The sequence below is a fragment of the Mytilus edulis genome, chromosome 3, assembly GCF_963676685.1.
Source record: "Mytilus edulis chromosome 3, xbMytEdul2.2, whole genome shotgun sequence".
Lineage (NCBI taxonomy): Eukaryota > Metazoa > Mollusca > Bivalvia > Mytilida > Mytilidae > Mytilus > Mytilus edulis.
The window spans coordinates 51,249,879-51,270,471 of NC_092346.1; the positions used below are offsets into that span (position 1 = coordinate 51,249,879).

Here is a 20,593-nt window from a genome sequence, read left to right on the forward strand (position 1 = left end):
TTACTACAGCAAATACATTTTTTACACATATAAGTGAACAATTCTGTGGTAGATGGTAAATGATAATTTTCTTTACGAGTATAAAATAATTCGATTAATCTCTCTTAATCTTAAGGATCTGTATTGGTGAACTACTACGGATATATAATTGAAAAATTATACGGATATATAATTGACAAATTATACGGATATATAATTGAAAAATTATATAAATTTCAACGTTACACGCAGAAAAAGACTCGCAATGATAGTAAGATAGAAAGTCGAGCAGTTATCCGTTTTGCTTCGACGCACCAATCAAACCTCAATTTAAAGACTGACCATTTGTCTATTAAAAGAAGATCATATTGACATATCGTTTGTTAATTGTCCCAGTCAATGGATGAATTTAATGTGTCAATCAATGGCCACAGCCACACTGTTTTGAATTTCATTCTATAAAGCAAGATTGAAAAATGTATATAAATAATGTTTTATTTGTGACTCAAGACTTTGAAAAAAATGATAAGTTTACGACACAGGCACTCGTCTCAGAAAAAAAATTCCTATACACATGAAAGGTATATAGGAAAAAAAATTCTGAGACGAGTGCCTGTCGTTTACGATCATTTTAGTTTTAATTTTACGGACTTTATATTTATACGGGTTGGTTAAAATCACTATCTGTTCCATCAAATTTTGCAATTTTCATAGCTTTCTAAATATTTTACCTTAAGTTTAACTTCATAGAAACCTGGTATATCCTGAATTGTGCATTTATTAGCTTTCTACATGCCAATTTTCAACATAACTTAAAAGCCGTCTAAAAAAAAACCTGACCTTCAAACAAAGGTACTCCAAAAATAACCCCCGTTTTCCTGGAAATGTTAAATTAATATTCTATAGAGCGCATTAACCCTCAATTTGTAATGCAAACTCATATACAAGTTATTTGAATCAAAATAGTCTAAATATATTTCTCTTTCACCGAAAGTTTCATTTCTGCAAATTTGTTAGTTCAAGGACATCAAAAGCACATTTTTTTTTGTCAAAGTAGGGCTGCTTTTAGGTTCTAAATTGGAGGGAGTAACTAGTGGTCTGATACCTAAACAGTTATGGAATATTCATTTCACAGATATTTTCCGAATGTCGTTACAATCCCATCCTCTGTTCCCCGAATGTGACCTACCGAATTAGTCTTATTAGAATCTTTCGCCTCTCTTTTAGTGTTGGTTGATACCAGTGTGTTTGTTGGGTTTTTTTTTGTAGTAGGGACATATTTTGTCTAGAGGAGTTTGAATATGATGAGAAGAGTTAGGATCAGCTTATTTGCCATCAAAAGTACAGTTAAAATATATGTGTTTCCATGATTTTGTAGAAGATATCAGTTTTTGCAAATTGTTTTCCAACGAACTGTTCAGTTTTGGCTTTAGGAATACTTAATTTGAGTAATTGTGAATGATTATGTTTCTATTGTGGTTCTCGTATTTCTTTAATTTCATTCTAATTCATATTACTTTTACAATCATGGATCTCCAAATGGTTAGATGGCATACTAGCACTTTTTAATTTTGTTTTGTGAGGGTTATTATTTTCTTTTCTTTTTTTATCTTTTAAAAAACGAGTTTATCATTTATTTCCTTCTTTTTTTCTTTCTATTCATTTGCCAAAAAAAAGTCCACAATATTTATTTATTAACACACACATGCATGTACTTAATATACTCAACTGAAATTTACACCAATTTTAGTTTTTGTAATAGATTTCGACTTCTGAATTTTGAGATGAAGGCCAACAATGTAACTTAAGGCACCTATCCTAAGTCAGGAGTCTGATGTTCAGTGGTTGTCGTTTTTTATGTGGTTCATAAGTGTTTCTCGTTTCTCGTTTTATATAGATTAGACCGTTGGTTTTCCCGTTTGAATGGTTTAACTCTAGTATTTTTTGGGGCCCTTTATATCTTGCTGTTCGGTGTGAGCCAAGGCTACATTTTGAAGGCCGTAACTTGACATCTTCCTATATCTATTAACGCATCAGATTGAATGTGGCCAGGTACTTGTATATCCCAACAACAAGAAGACACTAAGTAAAGATCTGAGAGTACTAACAGTTACTGACAGCTAGTTTAAAACCACTTACAACTTTAAAAAAAATGCATCTTAGACTAAATTATCAATCAATAAACATCCAACATCCAACGGATTATTAAGATTAAAGACGTCATAAACAGTTAGAGACAAACATTACCTTTACTGATAACAACAGTTGGATGGAGATTGGTCTAATTGGCACTTATATCACATTTTCCTATGTTTCCTATATGTATTAACGCACCAGATGGATACAAATAGAAATCCATATAACAATAAAAAAAAACCCAGATTGGACGTGGTCAGGTACTTGTATATCCGAACAACACGAAATTTCTGGCTTAATGATTTACCAGTAATACATAGATAACTTTCGTTAAAATCAAAAACGTCACAACAGACAAAGGCATTGAGAACGAGTTGTGAAAGATAAACACCGCAAGATGGTGCCAAAGGAACATCACCATCATAAAGGGAAAATTAACAATAGGGAACGTAACGTCGTCCCTTTTGTCGTAAATTTTAGTGAGGAGTTTCTCGTGTAAAACTGAAATATCTTAATCTAGGAAAGGACAGTCATTACCTCTTGAATTTGATTTATTTAGAGTGAGTACAGTGACCTATAGTTGTTCATTTCTTTGACATTTGGGTCTATTATGGAGAGCTGTCTACTTGGCAGTCATACCATATCTTCTTTTAATATCCTTTGGTAAATTTGGACAGTATATTTAGAAAATTCTTGATTATTTAACGAAAAATATCATCAAGATAACGGTAAGTGTTGTTGAATTATCAACTAAATGCAATTTAGACGGGTATTTACTGTGTTTGGTCATAAACTGTGATTCATAATAGTACAAACAGGTCTGCTATCAAACCGACGCAATTACTGTCCATAGGAATACTTACAACCTGTTGATAAACTTTGTTGCCGAAACGTTCGTAATTATTATCCAGGAGAAAATTAACAGCTTCATATATTTCATCACATCTCCAGTAAGTATATTGCATATTTACTTTTCTCATTAGAGAAAATTGGTTTAAATGATTTGCAGCAAATATATTTGCATTCAATTAGCAGCAATAACGAAAAACAGAACAATATTGATGATTAGGCAAATACATACAGACTAAATTTACACACAAATACATACAGACTAAATTTACACACAAATACATACAGACTAAATTTACACACAAACGCAAAAGTTGTTGCTTTGCTGACATTTTTTTCCAGATAAATCTTGTATTCTTCTTTCTACGAGAAAATTTTTCATCTATTTTAAACTCTGAATAAAGTTATAAAGGTTGAAGAAATGGCGATATACAACATGGTATTTCTTATGTAAAAAAGGGTAAACATCAACGAGAGAGCAACTAAGCAGCACGTAAACCCAAACACAGGTGTACTTTATTGAACTTCATAGGGAGCAGGACATTTTAGCGAAAAAAATTAAGTACTTGGGGAGGGGAGGGGGTCATTTTAGTGCATACATAAGATATAAAAAAAGAAGATGTGGTATGATTGCCAATTAGACAACTCTCTACAAGAGACCAAAATGAAACAGAAATTTACAACTATAGGTCATCGTACGGCCTTTAACAATGAGTTCGAGCAAAGTCCATACCGCATAGTCAGCTATAAAAGGCCCGATTAGAGCCCGTTTTAGCGAAATCTTACCTGGTTGAACAAAATTCACCTTACTGAAACCACAAATAGTTCCATGAAATTCATAGCAAACAAATAATGATTTAGAGTCGCTCCATTTCCCATAATTATTAGCAATTTCATAGATGTCACCAGCTATTAACGCTTTTCTTGACACTATCATCAAATTGCAAACAACATCATATTATATAGATATACGAAGTATTAAAGACCACAACCTAGAAAAGATTAAGAGAAAGAACAGCAACTGTATTGTACAGGGGGTATATCCAGAGCTAGGATTTTTAACTTTTAACATTGTATTTCGTTGAGACTTTTAGTGCTTATCTTAATGGGATTGATCAGGATGATATTTGTTATAGTGTGCCTTCTATTTAAAAAAACATTATCATCTATTATTAAATGAGTTAAAAATATTGCGCTAAAATGGGAATTGATAATTTTAATTTTTATCATTGAATTCAGTAATTTTGATTGGCTAATGCATTACATTTTACTTTCGTATAAAATACAACAACATGCTATCCAAGACAACTATTTTGCAAAAGAAGAAAAAAAAACAAAGGATTAATTTTACTCGTTATTTCATGATGTAGTTATATGCATTGAATGTTTCATTTTGTAATTAGGATAAAGGAGCCGTTAGAGCGCTGAACGTGCTCATAATTTTTAGTATAAAGCGTGGTCATACAAAATATCATTCCGTCAATGCTTTTACATTCCAATGCAAAGAGGAGCATTCAATTATAAAATTAACTGTACCAATTTTCTTGCACCAGATGCGCATTGCGCCAATACATGTCTCTTCAGTGATGCTCGTGGCCAAAATATTTGAAATCCAAAGCTGATATACATTTGTTCAATTAGGGGATGCCGTTGTCACAAAATATTTAATTCAAATCAATTTATCTCAGCATTTGTGTATTAAAGTATAATAATAAATACATAACAAATCTTAAAAGTAACTTATAAAAATTGATAATCTTAAATGCATGATAAATTGAACAACGTTACTTCTGAATAATGATAGTACTATTTTTACCAATGACGAGTTCATCATAGCGACACGGATTTTCTCGTAGAACAACAACAACAAAATATTTCTGAAACTGCTTTGCGGAATCTTGTATCGAAAAAGGTATAAATAAATGGATTAATAGCATGATTTAAAATGTACATCCTATACAGAAACAAAAATCCTGCGATTGCGTCATTAGGTTTGTTCCAAAAAGTAGGATCCATACTTTCTAAAACCATCAGTGCTAGTCGTGGTGTATATGCAATGATAAATAGTGCAGTGATTGTCATAAACATGTATGAATATCTGTGCGTCCGAAAATGTTGTCCTATTGTGAAGAAACGTCCTTGGTCAAGGGTATCAGCGGAGCCTCTTTTGACTTTTCGTCTATATGTATCGCATTCGACGAGATCTTCGATACTGTTCGCTCTTGATCGTGAAGATCCGCTGTCTTTATCTTTATCAACAGATAGTACACTTTCTAACTCCACCGAACTCCTGTGTTTTTTAGTATACTTTCCCTCTTTCACAGATTGTTGGAATACTATAAATTTTTGATAAATTGCCTTTCCAATCAAAATGTACAATATGATAAGAACAAAGGAAGCTATAACTGCTACGACAACGGCACTTATATCATATATAATCACGTGTTCTATGTTTTCTCTCTTTTGTCCACACCAAAATCCTGTAACATTCAGCTTTGGGTTATAAATTTCTACCGAACCATAATAGAAAAATATTGGAACTGAAAATGCAAATCCGAAACAAACAGCCAAAATAATACAAACATTTTTCATTTTCTGCGTAAAAATAAATGATGGCTTGCATACTTTAAGGTATCGCTGCACTGCTATTATTATCAATAAAACTGCAGATATAATTGTTACCGCTTGAGAAACAAACCACAGTGCTTCACAGACAATTCCATTACTGAACTTTACTGGTATTATGTTCCAAGTAAAGGCAAACGATGCTCCAATAAGACATGCTATAAAGTCCACGGAAGCAAGCACTGGTATAAAAAATCGGTCATCTCGCTTTACTTTCATTTTGAAAACATATACCAAAATAACAGTTATATTTCCAATAGTTCCTAGTATCAAGTATAGAGATAAGACAACGTCGTTCGGAATCAAATATTTCATAACACTGCTGTTCCATTCAGTCAAACGTTCATCTTGTGTCTTTGTTGAAGCCATTGATGAGAATTTATAATATAAAAACATTTATATATATATATATATATATACAGGTAATCGAAAATAAGTTTTTCTACATTCAAAAAATAACGTATTCCTTGGTGAATGAAAATAATATTCTTTGAAAAAATATGAAATAAATCCTATTGTTTCATATCAGTTAATCTAACTTAATCTTAAGGATCTGTATTGACGAACAAATACGGATATATTAATAAAAAAATCGTATCAATTTCACCTAATACATTGTTTACATAAAAAGACTTTGCAATAATAGCAAAATCGAAAGTCAAGCAATAATCCCCCTAGATTCAGCGCATAAAAAGTACGCGACTCTGAAGTTTTGTCATCGTAAATCTGATAGGTCTACGATCTTGTTGATTAATTAATATTGGTTCATATACGTGTATTAGTTCTTCTTTCTTTTGTTGTTGCTGTTTTTCATCTTTCTGGGGTGGGGTGGGGGGAGGGATATACTTGGAATAGTTGTGGTCGGCTTATCAGTCGTTAAAACTAGTTCTGGTAAAATATTTGTGTTTCTAAGATTTTAATTTTAACGAATGTATGCGAATTGTTCTGAGATGCATATCATAAATGATTATGTTTTTATTCTGGCGCTTTAACCTCTTCAGTTTCATTCTGGCATTCGTTTTAAATCTGTCATGAACCTTTTGTATCATTTATCTTTAAATTAATCTTTCCAGTCCTATAGGTGTCTTTTCTCTTTAATATATAATAAATGAAGATTATTATAATTTCACAATATTTTTTTGTATAGAGATATATACTCGACTGACACTTCTTCAAAAATTTCACTCTCAATATCCTCTTTTTTCTTTTCTTTTTTAACTTTAGTATGTGTACAAGATTTTTATTTCAGTTTATTGTAAGATGATAGGATAATATTTTGAATAGATTGTTAATTATGTAACAACTTTATAATCGTATTACTCTAAATACGTATGTATTTACAACATATGGAAATATCCATTCGTTCATTAATCAAAATCGCAATATACTAAATACATGTACGTATGTATTTACACATATAGGAAATTGTCATTCAATTTTCGCACATGATCGTCTCGCATTATGATATCCGTTTAATTTCTTTGGATTGATAAGTTAATTGAATAAGGCCAATGTTAACCTTTTAAATGTGAAATTTGATGTTGTTTTGACTCCTTTACGACCCTCTGTGTTTAAGTGCTCCGACTTTGAGATGAAGGACAGCAATAAAAGCCTTTTGCCTTTATTTTTTTTATTATTTTTTTTTTGGGGGGGAGGGAAGGGATGAGAGGGTAGGGGTATGCTGTTATATCACTTGATATAGTGTGACCTTATCTACATGACGTGTATTTTTGCAGGAAGTCAAATACTTGCCACTGAACAAAAGTTCTGATAGGAATATAATGAGGTTGACAGCATTTACTTTTTTACAAAAGTATCGATTCCCCTTTTTTAAATCCAAATAAATGCTGATATTTAGTAAAACAATTGATAAGCGAGATTTACCTAGATCTATCAAATTCCATCTACGATTCTGAAGAAAAATGTTTTTTAGACAGTTATTGGCTACTATTTCCAAACTGATTGATTGTTTGATTGATTGATTGTTGTATGCTTAACGTCCAATGGCAAATATTTCATGCATATTCAGGACGAGAACAAGTTCACAATAAATACAATAGATAGGTCTTGTCATAATAGAGCCCATTTGGGATGATGGTCGGAGAAATTTGGATTGACACTGGAAAATAAGGGTATATTGGATAGGGACAGAAATTTTGCCTTGCAACAGGCCACCTACGGACCCCTCAGAGAGTTGTTGCAAGGGTTCTTAACGTGCAAAGAGCATGGCACTCTCTTTACACGAGACATCGGATTTAACGTTCCCAGTCTGACCGAACATTAATCAGTGAATTCAATAAATGTTTATTTATGTCATGATTAAAAGAAAATTTGGGATATATGTCGATGAGACAGCAGCCATAACCCCATCAAATCTGAATGTCAAATGCCACCTTTCACAAAAAACATGTTTTTGAATAATTATGTCAAGCTCAAAATTGTTCAGAATCTAAAATTTTGAGAACCATTTGTAAGAACACCAATTCTTTACATAGCAAAACAAAGCATGATAAATAACATAAGATAACAAATGACGAGATTATTAACTTTTACAATCATATTTGTGATCATCATGATTTAGTAAAGTCAGGTAATATCTGAGGGTCGGGGTGGTATTTACAGAATATAGAATAATGGACAAAAGGTGAAAAATCAAGAGTAAAGCAAATTAAATAAAAAAAATCATAGGCAAACAAATAAAGAGCTGCGCTATAAGCGCATGACACGCCCGTTGCCCTTTTAGCTTGTCTTTATGCTTTGAATGATATTTTTGGGTACACTAATTTTAAAGCTGTTAGTTTTCTCATTTGAATTGTTTTACATTTGTCATTTCATGGTCTTTTATAGCTGACTGTGCGATACGGGCTTTGCTCATTGTTGAAGGCCATACGGTGACCTATAGTTGTTAATTTTCTTTTATTTTTTGAAAGGTAGCTTAAGTTAGCAGATATAAACAATTTACCAAAGTTTCATAAAATTTTGTGAAAATGTTTATGAGTGATTGTCCTAAAACTGGGAAATCCCCCCATTTTAAGCATAAAGAATAGAGAATAAACCAACAAAGAATAGAGAATAATGGGCAAAATAAAAACAGACTAGAGAAAATGAATTAAAAATTCAGAAAGTAATGACCCGCATTCAGATCCTCATATCTGTTCCACACATTTACATGGATTTGATCCATTTTTGTAGTTGGAACTACTTTCTCCTTTCATATACTCCAACTGTAGAGATTGTAGAGAATGTGTGTTTGAAAATTCAAAATTCAAAATTCAATTTACACTTAGACTAAGCTAGGATAAATTTCACATTGTGATACAATAATAACTCGTATGGATAAAACAAAAACAAAAGTATATAATAGAACTATAATGTACAGTCAAAATCTAATGTTTAAGTATGTCGGTGACTTATAAAGACATCAATGGAACTATAATGTTTGTCAAAGGTGTTGACATTCATACCATAAATATTTAATCCACATTTAAGATAAGGAAATGGTCACTCCTACCTTTGACTGTTCACACCTTTTAATATTCTTGAAGTGGTCGTATATATATCCGGTATTAATTTTATTCAAAAGTGGAATACTTTGACTGATTCAGAAGTATGAAGAGCTATAAATAATTATCAATGCTTTTCTATAGTCTAATCTTCATCAGTTTACCAATACAAATTCAAAATTTGTTCATTCATTTTCATAACAGCATTATTCTTTTATTTAAAAGAAAATGTTGTTCTGATACTAACATCAATTAACTTTATTTATATCTAATTGCTTAATTGAAATGTTGTTTATTATTCAAATGTCGTCGCTGCAATATGTCCCGGAAGACAACAGGAAAAACCTAATAATTGTTTCACCGGAAAAATAAATATGTCACCCTTACCTAAAACGATTAATAACACATGATATTTTCGTATTTAAAATTTGTTGATTGTGGGATGAACTTATTTTTGTGGATACAGCATTGACACTGTGAAAGCATTTTAGATTTGTTTAATTTGATATACTAAGTTGACATTATGAATAAAACTGACGAAGAAAAGCTTTGGGAATGGAATAATGAAATAGCTCAAATATACATAGTCAATGATATATTTCTTGTAATATATATCATTTTAGGACTATTTGGAAATGCAACTGTTGTAGCTGTTTATAGTTTTAAAATGAAATCGAAACGGGACGATCGGTATTTCATTCCATACCTTGCCGTAGTTGATCTTCTGGCTTGTACAACAAGATCATCATTCGAACTAGCCATGAATCTACTGCCAGTTAATTTCAGAGGCAGCATTTTGTGTAAAGTGCTTTGGTTTCCGGTCAATGTTACTTCATTTTCATCAATGTTCCTTCTTCTAACCATATCCCTTCAAAGATATTTGAAAGTATGTCGACCATTTGGAAAGCAAATGACAATCAAATGGAAAAGATTTGCTTTAGCAGTGACGTTAATTTCATCGTTTGCTCTTTCAATGCCTCTTAACATCTGGAATCAGGAGATACCAGTGGTTAACAAAGCGCTAAATATAACTGGATATATGTGTGATGCAAAACTTGAAGGAAACATAGGGGCTGCTTTTATCATATTTGTTGTCTGTATCACAGTTCTTGCCTTAATTATTATGTTCGGAATGATCATATTCAATACTCTTATTGGTTTAACAATCTACAGACAGTTGAAACTGGAAAGAAAACGACAACAGCAAGTAGAACTAACGCGACATAGACAAGCTATAAGCAGGAAGACTATTACAGCCATTCCAAGCCATGTATCAGAACAATCAGAAGAACTAACACCGTCTTTGACTGCAAATGACGAATCTTCTACCGATATGAACACTGAAAAGGTGGATGATAAATTTAACAGAAATGAAGAATTAACACCAAAACAAAGAGAAAAAATGGAAAGGAAGCGAATGTTGTCCTCTCACAGATATTCTTACATGTTTATGGTTATCGCTACAGCTTTTATGTTGTCATACCTTCCACAATTTCTCTTGCTTTTCGTAGGGATTGGTGATAACAATTTTTGGGTAAACCGAACAAATGCTGAGTTGACAATTTTTTCATTGATAAGAGAGATGAACGTCATTAATAATATCGTTAATCCATTTGTTTATGGGTTTTTCGATAGAACATTCAGACAAGAAACAAAGAAGTTTATTTCTTCATTGAAATGCTGGTAAATACATCACAAATAATTTGTTTGTAAATTAATAATATAGGTCTACATTGTAAATACAAAACTGACACATGTAGCTCTTTGTATATTGATAACGTTAATTTGCTTTTTGAAATAAAACTAATAGTTGGCTGTCAAACGCAAATTGCAAGTGAAATATGAATTGATTTAATGTCATAACATGTTAACATAAGATTGTGGATTCGTTGGGGACTGCATATTGAGGACGATTGCATTTTTGTACATTGATATACCCCTTTTGAAATTAATATTGAAACCTCTTCGTGCGTCAATATTAATTAGTTCACCCATATAAAGTATATATGTCATAGATGACCACGCATTCGTGTCTGTTCCATTGGTCGTAGCCACCTTCCCTTCAAACTTTGTTCGTTGGTGTCGTCATCGAATAAATATGGTCTTCCGATTTTTAAATGTCTTTAATAATGTGACAGGTACAGGAACTGATTACGGTCATCCGGATCGTCGAGGTTCAATGCCTGCTTTTTGCTCTATTTTTAGTTTATCTACGTTGTTTAATCTGGATTTATAATCGCTCCCGTGTTTTCCCTTTCGGCCATTGCAATCTTCTAAATAAACTAATCATAGATACCAGGATTCAAATTTAATATTTACGCCAGACGCGCGTTTCGTCTACAAAAGACTCACCAATGACGCTCGAATAAACAAATGTTAAAAAAGCCAAATAAAGAACGAAGATGAAGAGCATTGAGGACCAAAAATTCATATTTTGATACTTTAAACACTTATAATTAAGGAGATTCTGAAACTTTAGATATGTACATATAAATAAATAAAAAAATGACTACAGATAAAAAAAAAAACAAAAAAAAAAAACAATTATACGAAATACTCAATATATCTAGAACAATTTACTTAATTGTTTTAATATCCCATGGACATCAAGTGGTTTATACTAATTATACATATCTACATCAATTGATATGTTATATTCAAACAAACCTCTAATCTACTTGTTGCACAAAGGAAAGGAACAATCAATGTTTTTGCGACCTTTTAAAATCCGTGAAGGGTCGGTTTTTACCGGTCTGATTTGATCATACAAAAGTAAATATTCTCGCTATGAACTTGCACCATATAAGTGCTATAACAAATGTTCTCTTTTTCTTTCTTTAAGGTAATGAATGTGTATAACCAAAATCACTATCCTTTAGTAATATACAATTGATTTATTGGTTGATTGTTGGTGTTTTAACGCCACTTTTAAGCGCCACACTTGGGCTATATCGTGGCGACCAGTTTTTATTGTTGGAAGAAGCCGGAGTGCCTGGAGAAAACCACGGACCTGCAATAGGAAAACTGACAACCCTAGTCAACTTAGATTGAAGTCGGGTGCACCCGCACGGGCGGGTTTTGAACTCCCAACCTCAGTGTTGACTAGCTAGTAATTACATAAGTGGAACTACTTAGACCACTTACTATTAATATGAAAAAGGACGACGAAAATATCTCGTCTACGTGGGTATTCTTTATATTTCTATTTCCTATGATCAATTTAAAAATGGATTCGTCGTCTGATCCAACAGTGCTTTTCTACAGAAGTTGGAACCGTACAAACAAACTCGTGTTATTCTTTATTTTTTTATTATTATTTGTTTTAACCTGGAAACTCTTACTAAGAGAAAGATCACTCGGATTCCAAAAACAAATTGATATTCCAACAAACAGTTGGGTTCCAACCTTTTCTGTTGTACAGACCTATTAGCTGATTTGTGTACTCCTTTATGGCAGATTTCATACAAAAACTTCTATGAGAAAAAAGGAAAAAGGATCTTATAAAATTTCTTTCATGTCACTTTCAGATATCTTGTCCACTCACTCAATACCTCCTCCACTTCCAGCGAGTGCTCGGTCAAATAACATATAAAAAGAATCAGATGAAGGATTTTCTCGAAAATTGGAGGTCTATACTACATTTTTTTTCTTTTCTCGATAGCCAGATGGACGACTAGAATACAAATGACAAAGTTGATGATTGGACAATCCAATCGTTAACTTTACATTCCTGTGCAGTAAAATACTCAAAGCACCCTCATATGTAGTTTATGATCTAATTGATACGCTTACTATCATGGATAGCGACATATTTTAGCGGGCTTAGACCTTAAAATACCGGAATATTGATATAATCTACCGTTTGTGACATTTTGCATGAGTATGGCATCGCATGGCGTATACAACAGCCATTGCACTCACGAGACGCTAACTCTGTCGACGCAACCGATTTCGTTCCTTTCAATGTTCATACAATTGCAGCATTTTTTGTGTGTGTCTTTTTAGATATCTGGATTTGTCTATAAAATTGCTTAATGAGATTAGAACATCGGTGAACTTCTGTTGTAAATATGTAAATCATTCAAGTCCACAACTAAAGTTCGTTCAAGGAAGACAGTAAATGGATTAATATATTTATATTTGCAAAGTTCAGACAGCGGCATAACGTCCATGACTGTGAAGTTATCAACACATCAGTTTTGTCTTCTATTGACAAGCTGCGGTACACATTCAGCATCACAGTGGCAGTAAATTTTGGAATTGAACTCCTACTTTTTTATTATGTGTTGCACGATGCCAAGAAAGAATAATCTAATAGTTTGTGAGCAATCTTTAGATAGCTAACCAAATGATGGCATTTTATGTAAACACTTATCCCGGTATTGTGGTAGAGTATCTTTTACTTCTTTGACCTAGGCCGGCAGACGACCATAAGCTTACCATGTCCAAGGCGGACTCAACCAACGGAATTTTTAATTTCTATTGATATTTATTTTCTTTCTGTCTATAATTTCAGGATGTTTATAGATATAACATATTTTATTCATGAGTTTTGTCTGCTGAAGAGGGACAAATTAAAGAACAGTTTAGAATTGAATGTTGACAAAAAAAATCCTCAATATGTCTCCTGAAATGCCGTCGTTGATGTACAAAACTTGAAATAACCTTAGCTGTACTTGACAAAACGTTTTCTAATTTTAGATCCTAATCCTCTTCAACTTCGTACTTCATTTGACTTCATGATGAATTACTGACATGATATGTCGCCTCACTGAAAATTAGAACATAAGATAATGCAAAAATAACAAGGTTTGTATTGTTCCAAAGTGCTTGGTATTGTTATTTTGAATTAAAGTGTGAATTGTTCTAAACAATACTAGTACCAAGCCATTTGAAACAATACATACCTTGTTTTTTTGTGTAATCTTTTGTTATAATTTTATATATCAAAAATATATTTATTTTTCGCTCCCCTCCTCAGAACCACTTTAGTCAAGGCGTTTTCTTTAGAGTAAAGTGTGAATTGTTCTGAAAAATGTCAAGCACTTTGGAACAATACAGACCTTGTTAATATAATAGCAGAATCTTATGTTATAATCTAATAAATCGAAAGTATATTTGTTTTCATAAGAGTAGGTACTTGGATGTAAAAACTGTCATCATTTTGCATTGTTTATTTATAAAGAAAGCAAAGAATATTTCTGATTTCATTTCTCTATTCTAAAAATGTAAAGTGATCTATAAAATCATTTAACGATTATATAAGTGTTATCTTTCTCATAACACCATATTGTACATTTTCATTTAATTAATTATTTTAGTAGAGAACTTTTTTTCTTGAAAACTGACGGCAACTGAAATTTCAGCTTTGCATTATTAAAAAGTAATCTATAAAATCATAAAACCATTATATAGAAAAAAAGTAAAATCACAAAAATACTGAACTCCTTAAGTCCTAATTACATGGCAAAATCAAAAGCTAAAACACATCGAACAAATGGACAACCACTGTTATATTTTTGATTGGAACAGCCATTTTCAATGTGGATTAAACCTGGCTTTATAGCTACATGTAACTACTCATCTCACTTGTATGACAGTTCCATAAAATTCCATTATATTGAGATCGATCTGTGAAAAAACCAAACAGACATAATAGGTAAAAATGTCAAAACGTCACAAAAAGGGGTACATCAGTCACCATTGTGTCATTATCTTAATCACAATAAAACAAACATATGTGTAAACAAACATTGACACAATAACACAATGACGGGATATGTAAGCACAGAGCCATGTGATATATACGAAAAAAACACAAAACGGCATTTAGACAAAGTATATTAGCAAAAATGAAATATATCAATACAAACACAGAAAACTAAAGACTAATCTTTGTGTAAATGATCACTACTTATCTTAAGGAGAGGCGAAATATACCAGAGGGACATTCAAACTCATAGATCGAAAACAAAACTGACAACGCCATGGCCAATAAAGAAAAAGATATGTATATATACAATCAAAAGTAAAAACGACACAACATTAAAAAAAACAAAGACCTAGCAGCACGAACCCCACCAAAAACTGGCGAGATCGCATGTGCTCCTGATGAGTGAGCAGATCCTGCTCCCCATGTGGCATCCGTCGTGTTGCTCATGTTATCAAAAACCCATAACATTGCAACTCAAAATGTACATTGCTTCCTATATTTTGAACTAATACTATTCGGTTATTCTAGTGGAAAGTTTTAATCTCGGCCGTTGCAGTGCTTTCCTTTATAAACTCATATGTAGTCGATAAGATGTATAGTGGTGACGTCAATTTGACGTTAGCGTTCTTTTTAACTTTGAGCTGCAAGAGAACAGACGTGTATAATTACAGAGAGAAGTATTTTGAAAATATCAAGTAGATTACTATAGTGGATATTAAAGTTGGTATTTTATATATGTATAATATGCAAAGCGATATATGGATAATACAAAAAAAAATTGTTTTAAAAAAAATAATTGTAAAATAGTTAGAAATTGTTGAATTTCGAAACGGCGTGGCCGCCACGTGATGCCGAATATGAAATAAAAGAAAATTTATTTAATCACAATACGACTTAAATTAAAGAAATGATATTTTTGTTGTGACTTTATATTTGGTGAATAATTCACCCAGTGCGGAAGTAATTACTTCGTAGAATACGACATACTATCAATTCAACAAAAACGATACATACATCGTTTGAACGGCTACAGCTTTAAGATATATTGTCATTGATTAAAGACTTTTGGTTACACACACAAACAAAACGAATAAATTTGAAATAAGTAAATAAATAAATTTAATAAAAATAAATGAATAAATAAATCTATTTGTGAGTTTCAGTATGTTGAGAAGAGGTACCAGGAAGCGTACAGCATCGGCGAGAGCTGGAGTAAGAAGGACCCCGGTGGTGTCGAAGGGAGTTTCGTCACGGGCGTCAGTACAATCATCTATGACGGTTACAAGGCCTGAGGCTATCTATACATCTGGACATGACGGCGCTGCCATACCAACAACTGCAACAGTATCAACGACAAGAATGTTGATGCCAACATTTTCTAGCAATCAGGACAACTCCGTCCACATTCCGGACATGATACCATGGCAACCAAGACGAGCAATAGACCTCCAGTCAACTGTTGATAACACACAGTTTGTGTCACAAACAGGTAATGTGACCAATAATGATTATGTACAAATTCCCAATAGAATTGAAAGTGTTCATGAGAATCTAGGCATAAATGTAACACAGTCAATTAAAGAAAAAATATTGAAAGGGGAATTCATAGATTTAGCTTGTCTATTAAATAATTCAGTCAACACGGGTTCTGACAAACAAAAGTTGACATGGGCTCAAGGGGAATTCATTTTACAACCCATTTCTCAACAATCAAAAATTACAAATATTGAATAGTGGACAGATGCTTTCATCATTTTTATTTATATTTATTGTGCTGTGCACGTAAACCGATTTAAGGAACTGTTAAAATACATGCACATAATACGCCTTGGGGCTCAAAGAAACCAAGGTATGGGTTGGAAAAATTATGATGAGCAATATAGACTAAGAAAAGCTCATGAACCATCCAGTTTATGGAGTAATATAGACAATGAGCTTTGGTTGTTATATATGCAACAAGTGAATACTATCTCAAATGTGTCCTTAAATGTATCTAATAGTAATATTCAAGACAGTAGTGGTCATGGGAACAAATGCTATAGTTATAACTATGAGGGAAGCTGTTGGAAAATACCTTGCTTTTATAGCCATTTGTGTTTAAGGTGTAATGGTTCACATCCAATTATAAACTGTCAAAGACAACTGGGAAATGTGAGACCACATGTTGGTAATACACAATATAACACGGGCTCTCAGTTTCAGTTTCGGGCACCCGGGGCTCAGTATAGAGCAGGGCCCCAGTTTCAATTTCGCCCAAGGATCGCCAAGTCAAGAGTGAGATTTTCCCCAAGAAATGCCACACAGTTCACACAAGCAAGATCTAGACCAAATATCAGAACTATGGCGACTTGGTAGAACCCCTATTAAGATTGGTGTTTTGAAAAATATGCTGAGGGCATATCCGCATGCAGGTGTAGCAAAAGAATTATATGAAGGATTTTTATGTGGTTTTCGTTTGAAATATTCAGGTCCGAAAATTTCTTTTATTTCCAAAAATTTACAGTCGGCAAATTGTCATAAAGTTGAAACGTTGGATAAGTTAGATCAGGAGGTAAAAGCGGGTAGGATGGCTGGTCCCTTTTTAGAAAAGCCGATTTCTACTCTTAGGACTTCTCCTATCGGTCTAGTACCAAAAGAGAAAGGTTGGAGGTTAATATCTCATTTGTCATATCCGGAAGGTTCCGGGGTCAACGATTTTATTGATCGCGATGAATGTTCCGTTCAATATGCATCTTTTGATGAAGTTATACAAATGGTCAGCTCACTCGGAAAGTCTGCATTGATTGGGGTACGCGACATAAAGTCCGCTTTTCGTTTGCTGCCAGTGCACCCATCAGATTTTGAATTATTAGGGATTTATTTTGACGAAAAGTTCTTTGTAAATAAAAGTATGGCTATGGGATGTTCAATTTCATGTAAGTTTTCAACCTTTTTACACTGGTTAGTAGTTGAACGGAGTGGAGTGAAATCACTTGTGCATTATTTGGATGATTTTTTATTTGGAGGCCCTGAGGATACACCTGTATGTAAAATGATGCTAGACACTTTTTCAGATATTTGTGAGGAACTAGGTGTTCCGATTGCTTCGGAAAAATCAGTTGGACCTGTAACATCTTTGAAATTTTTAGGATTGGTCATTGACACTGTTGAAATGGTTGTCAGAATACCACAAGACAAATTGTTAAAGCTAAAGTCCTTACTTGAACCGATTTTGTTGAATAAAAAGATTACACACAAGGACTTAGAATCAGTAGTGGGTTTGATGGCTTTCTGTTCAAGGGCGATTACTTCGTCTAGGGCTTTCCTTCGCAGGTTTTATGATGTCATAGGGTCTATAAAAAATAAAAAGCCTTTTTATTCAATTATAATAAATAATGATCTCAGAGAAGATGCAAAAATTTGGCTGATTTTTCTGGAACATTTTAACGGAGATTGTTATCTATCAGAAAACACGTGGATAACAAATGAAACGTTGCATTTGTACACTGACAGCTGTGGTAACTCTGATTTAGGTTGCGGTGCATATTTTGATGGTAAATGGGCACAATATAAATGGCCGGAAGCATGGTCAAATATGCCAATCATGAGGGACATTACTTTTTTAGAGTTAGTTCCAATTGTTTTAGCTATGTTTATATGGGCATCAAATTTCCAAAATCGAAAGATTTTATTTCGAATTGACAATATGGCATTAGTTAGCATTATCAATAAAAGAACTGCCAAGTCGAAGCGTGTGATGGCATTTATTCGTCCCCTTGTTCTTTTTACAATGCAGCACAATATTCAGTTTAAAGCACAACATATTGATGGTTGTAAAAATGAAATTGCAGACTCGATTTCTCGTTTTCAGTTGAAGAGATTCCGGGAACTAGAACCCGGGGCCGAGTCGGTTCCAGAAAACAACCCAGAAGAGTTCAGAGATTTGATATTGAGTCTGAAACAAACAGAATAATTAATTGTTCGCTTGCTCCTAATACAATTCAAGCTTATCAACGAGCCTTAAATGCTTTGGCTAAATTTAGGGATAGTTTTGATTTAGATCATAGTTTTCCAATACCATTGAACCACATTACTCAGTTCATTGCATACATGTCTTGCTTGGACATGGCTCCATCTACGGTGAAATGTTATATCTCAGCTATCAGTTTTTATAATAAGATTAATAATTACGAAGATATGTCTCAATTATTTGTTGTAAGGAAAATGATTGATGGGATGGCAAGGTCAAAGTTAAAGAGACCTGACAGTAGATTACCTATTACTTTAGATCTGTTAAAAAATATTATAAAGATTTTGCCCGCATTTTGTAGCTCCAGATATGAAGCTGTCTTATTTTCTAGTGCTTTTTCAATGGGATTTTTTGCATTTCTGCGAGTTGGTGAAATGACAACTGCATGTGGCAGGGAAGGGTCTAATCATGCCATTAAAATTGAAAATGTGGAGGTTACTAATCATAATATAAAAATATACTTGGCGTCTTCAAAAACAGACCAGCTAGGTCGAGGGATTTCAATTTTTGTGGCCCGACAATCAAATGTTGGAATTTGTCCGGTAAAATTACTGCAAGAATATTTAAAGATTCGACCTCGAATTAGTGGTCAATTATATTGCCACTTTGATGACTCTCCGATGACTCGATATCAGTTTTCAGGAATTCTAAAACAAGCCCTGGGGTATATTGGTTTTGATCAATCAAAGTATGGGACGCACTCATTTAGAATCGGTAGTGCTACTTCAGCAACTATGCTTGGTTTTTCTGACGAGCAAATTAAAGTAATGGGTCGTTGGAGTTCTGATACTTTCAAAAGTTATATACGAATACCACAATTTTGAATAAATTTCGTTGAATTTGATGGTCAATTTAGAATATTTCATGTCAATACATACATGTATTAAATTGTAGGCCAAGAAGTGTCAGTATGGATAGTAGGCTCATCTTTGATAAGAAATGCATTTGTACATGCAAGAAGTAAAACAGGTGGTGTTAATTTAGGTCTCCATAGAATAGGAGTTTAAATTTGGTGGCAAGGGTATGGTGGCATGGGTATAAAAGATTTGGAATCAACAATAAAAAGACTGATGAAATATGAAAAAGCGCCGAAATATCTTTTCCTTCATATTGCTGGAAATGATTTGGGGAAGACAAAACTAGGGTTTTTAAGGAATGAAATCAAGACCACCTTGGAGAAGGTACAAAGTTATCTACCCAATAGTTCGATTGTCTGGTCTCAAATTTTACCGAGAACAAATTGGCGTCATTCAATAAGTCAGGATAGCATGATGGCATGCAGAATTAGGATAAATAGTGCCATTGCATCATTCGTGTTAAAGAATTGGGGACATTATATAAAGTATCCAGATATTCTTCCTAATAGTACTTTTTAAAGGAATTAAGATGGTGTTCATTTGACAGACCTCGGTAATGATATATTTCTGAATAATTTGCAAGGTGCGCTTGAAATGTTTATTTGTTCTGGTTCTTATACATATCCAGATACATTTGGTACTAGTATGTGTATATCTTAAGTAATTTTAAAACAGTATTGGCCACAGTCCTATCGCAGCTTCATCCCCACTTTAGTGGCGGTTGATCCGGTACGGTTGAGTTTGACATATACCGTACCTAATCAATTTGGCAACTTCGCTGCGTGTGATAAACTACAGTTACAGTTGTCTATATTTTAGTGATATTAAAAGTACATTTTGTGGATCGCTGTATCCCAGGATCCAACAGCTAAGTTAGTTGATCGCTGTATCCCAGGATCATACATCTATCTATCTATATATA

The 20,593-nt window shown here is 33.1% G+C and overlaps 3 protein-coding genes across 3 annotated transcripts; 2 read left to right on the forward strand and 1 right to left on the reverse strand.

Annotated features, from left to right (window-relative positions):
• Positions 1–4,648: 4,648 nt before the first annotated feature.
• Positions 4,649–5,868, reverse strand: LOC139514879 (cholecystokinin receptor type A-like). Its single transcript, XM_071304472.1, has one exon. The coding sequence runs from the start codon at positions 5,806–5,808 to the stop codon at positions 4,795–4,797; it is 1,014 nt and encodes a 337-aa protein (XP_071160573.1). The 5' UTR covers positions 5,809–5,868; the 3' UTR covers positions 4,649–4,794.
• A 3,583-nt stretch (positions 5,869–9,451) lies between these two features.
• Positions 9,452–10,932, forward strand: LOC139516751 (cholecystokinin receptor type A-like). Its single transcript, XM_071307036.1, has one exon. The coding sequence runs from the start codon at positions 9,616–9,618 to the stop codon at positions 10,777–10,779; it is 1,164 nt and encodes a 387-aa protein (XP_071163137.1). The 5' UTR covers positions 9,452–9,615; the 3' UTR covers positions 10,780–10,932.
• A 6,166-nt stretch (positions 10,933–17,098) lies between these two features.
• Positions 17,099–18,757, forward strand: LOC139515312 (uncharacterized). The gene has a single exon (XM_071304879.1). The coding sequence runs from the start codon at positions 17,099–17,101 to the stop codon at positions 18,755–18,757; it is 1,659 nt and encodes a 552-aa protein (XP_071160980.1).
• The last annotated feature ends 1,836 nt before the right edge of the window (positions 18,758–20,593 follow it).

Bases quoted from the DNA above. Each gene is read 5' to 3' on its own strand.
- LOC139514879 (XM_071304472.1), bottom strand. From the start codon at position 5,808: ATGAAAGTAAAGCGAGATGACCGATTTTTTATACCAGTGCTTGCTTCC.
- LOC139516751 (XM_071307036.1), top strand. From the start codon at position 9,616: ATGAATAAAACTGACGAAGAAAAGCTTTGGGAATGGAATAATGAAATA.
- LOC139515312 (XM_071304879.1), top strand. From the start codon at position 17,099: ATGCCACACAGTTCACACAAGCAAGATCTAGACCAAATATCAGAACTA.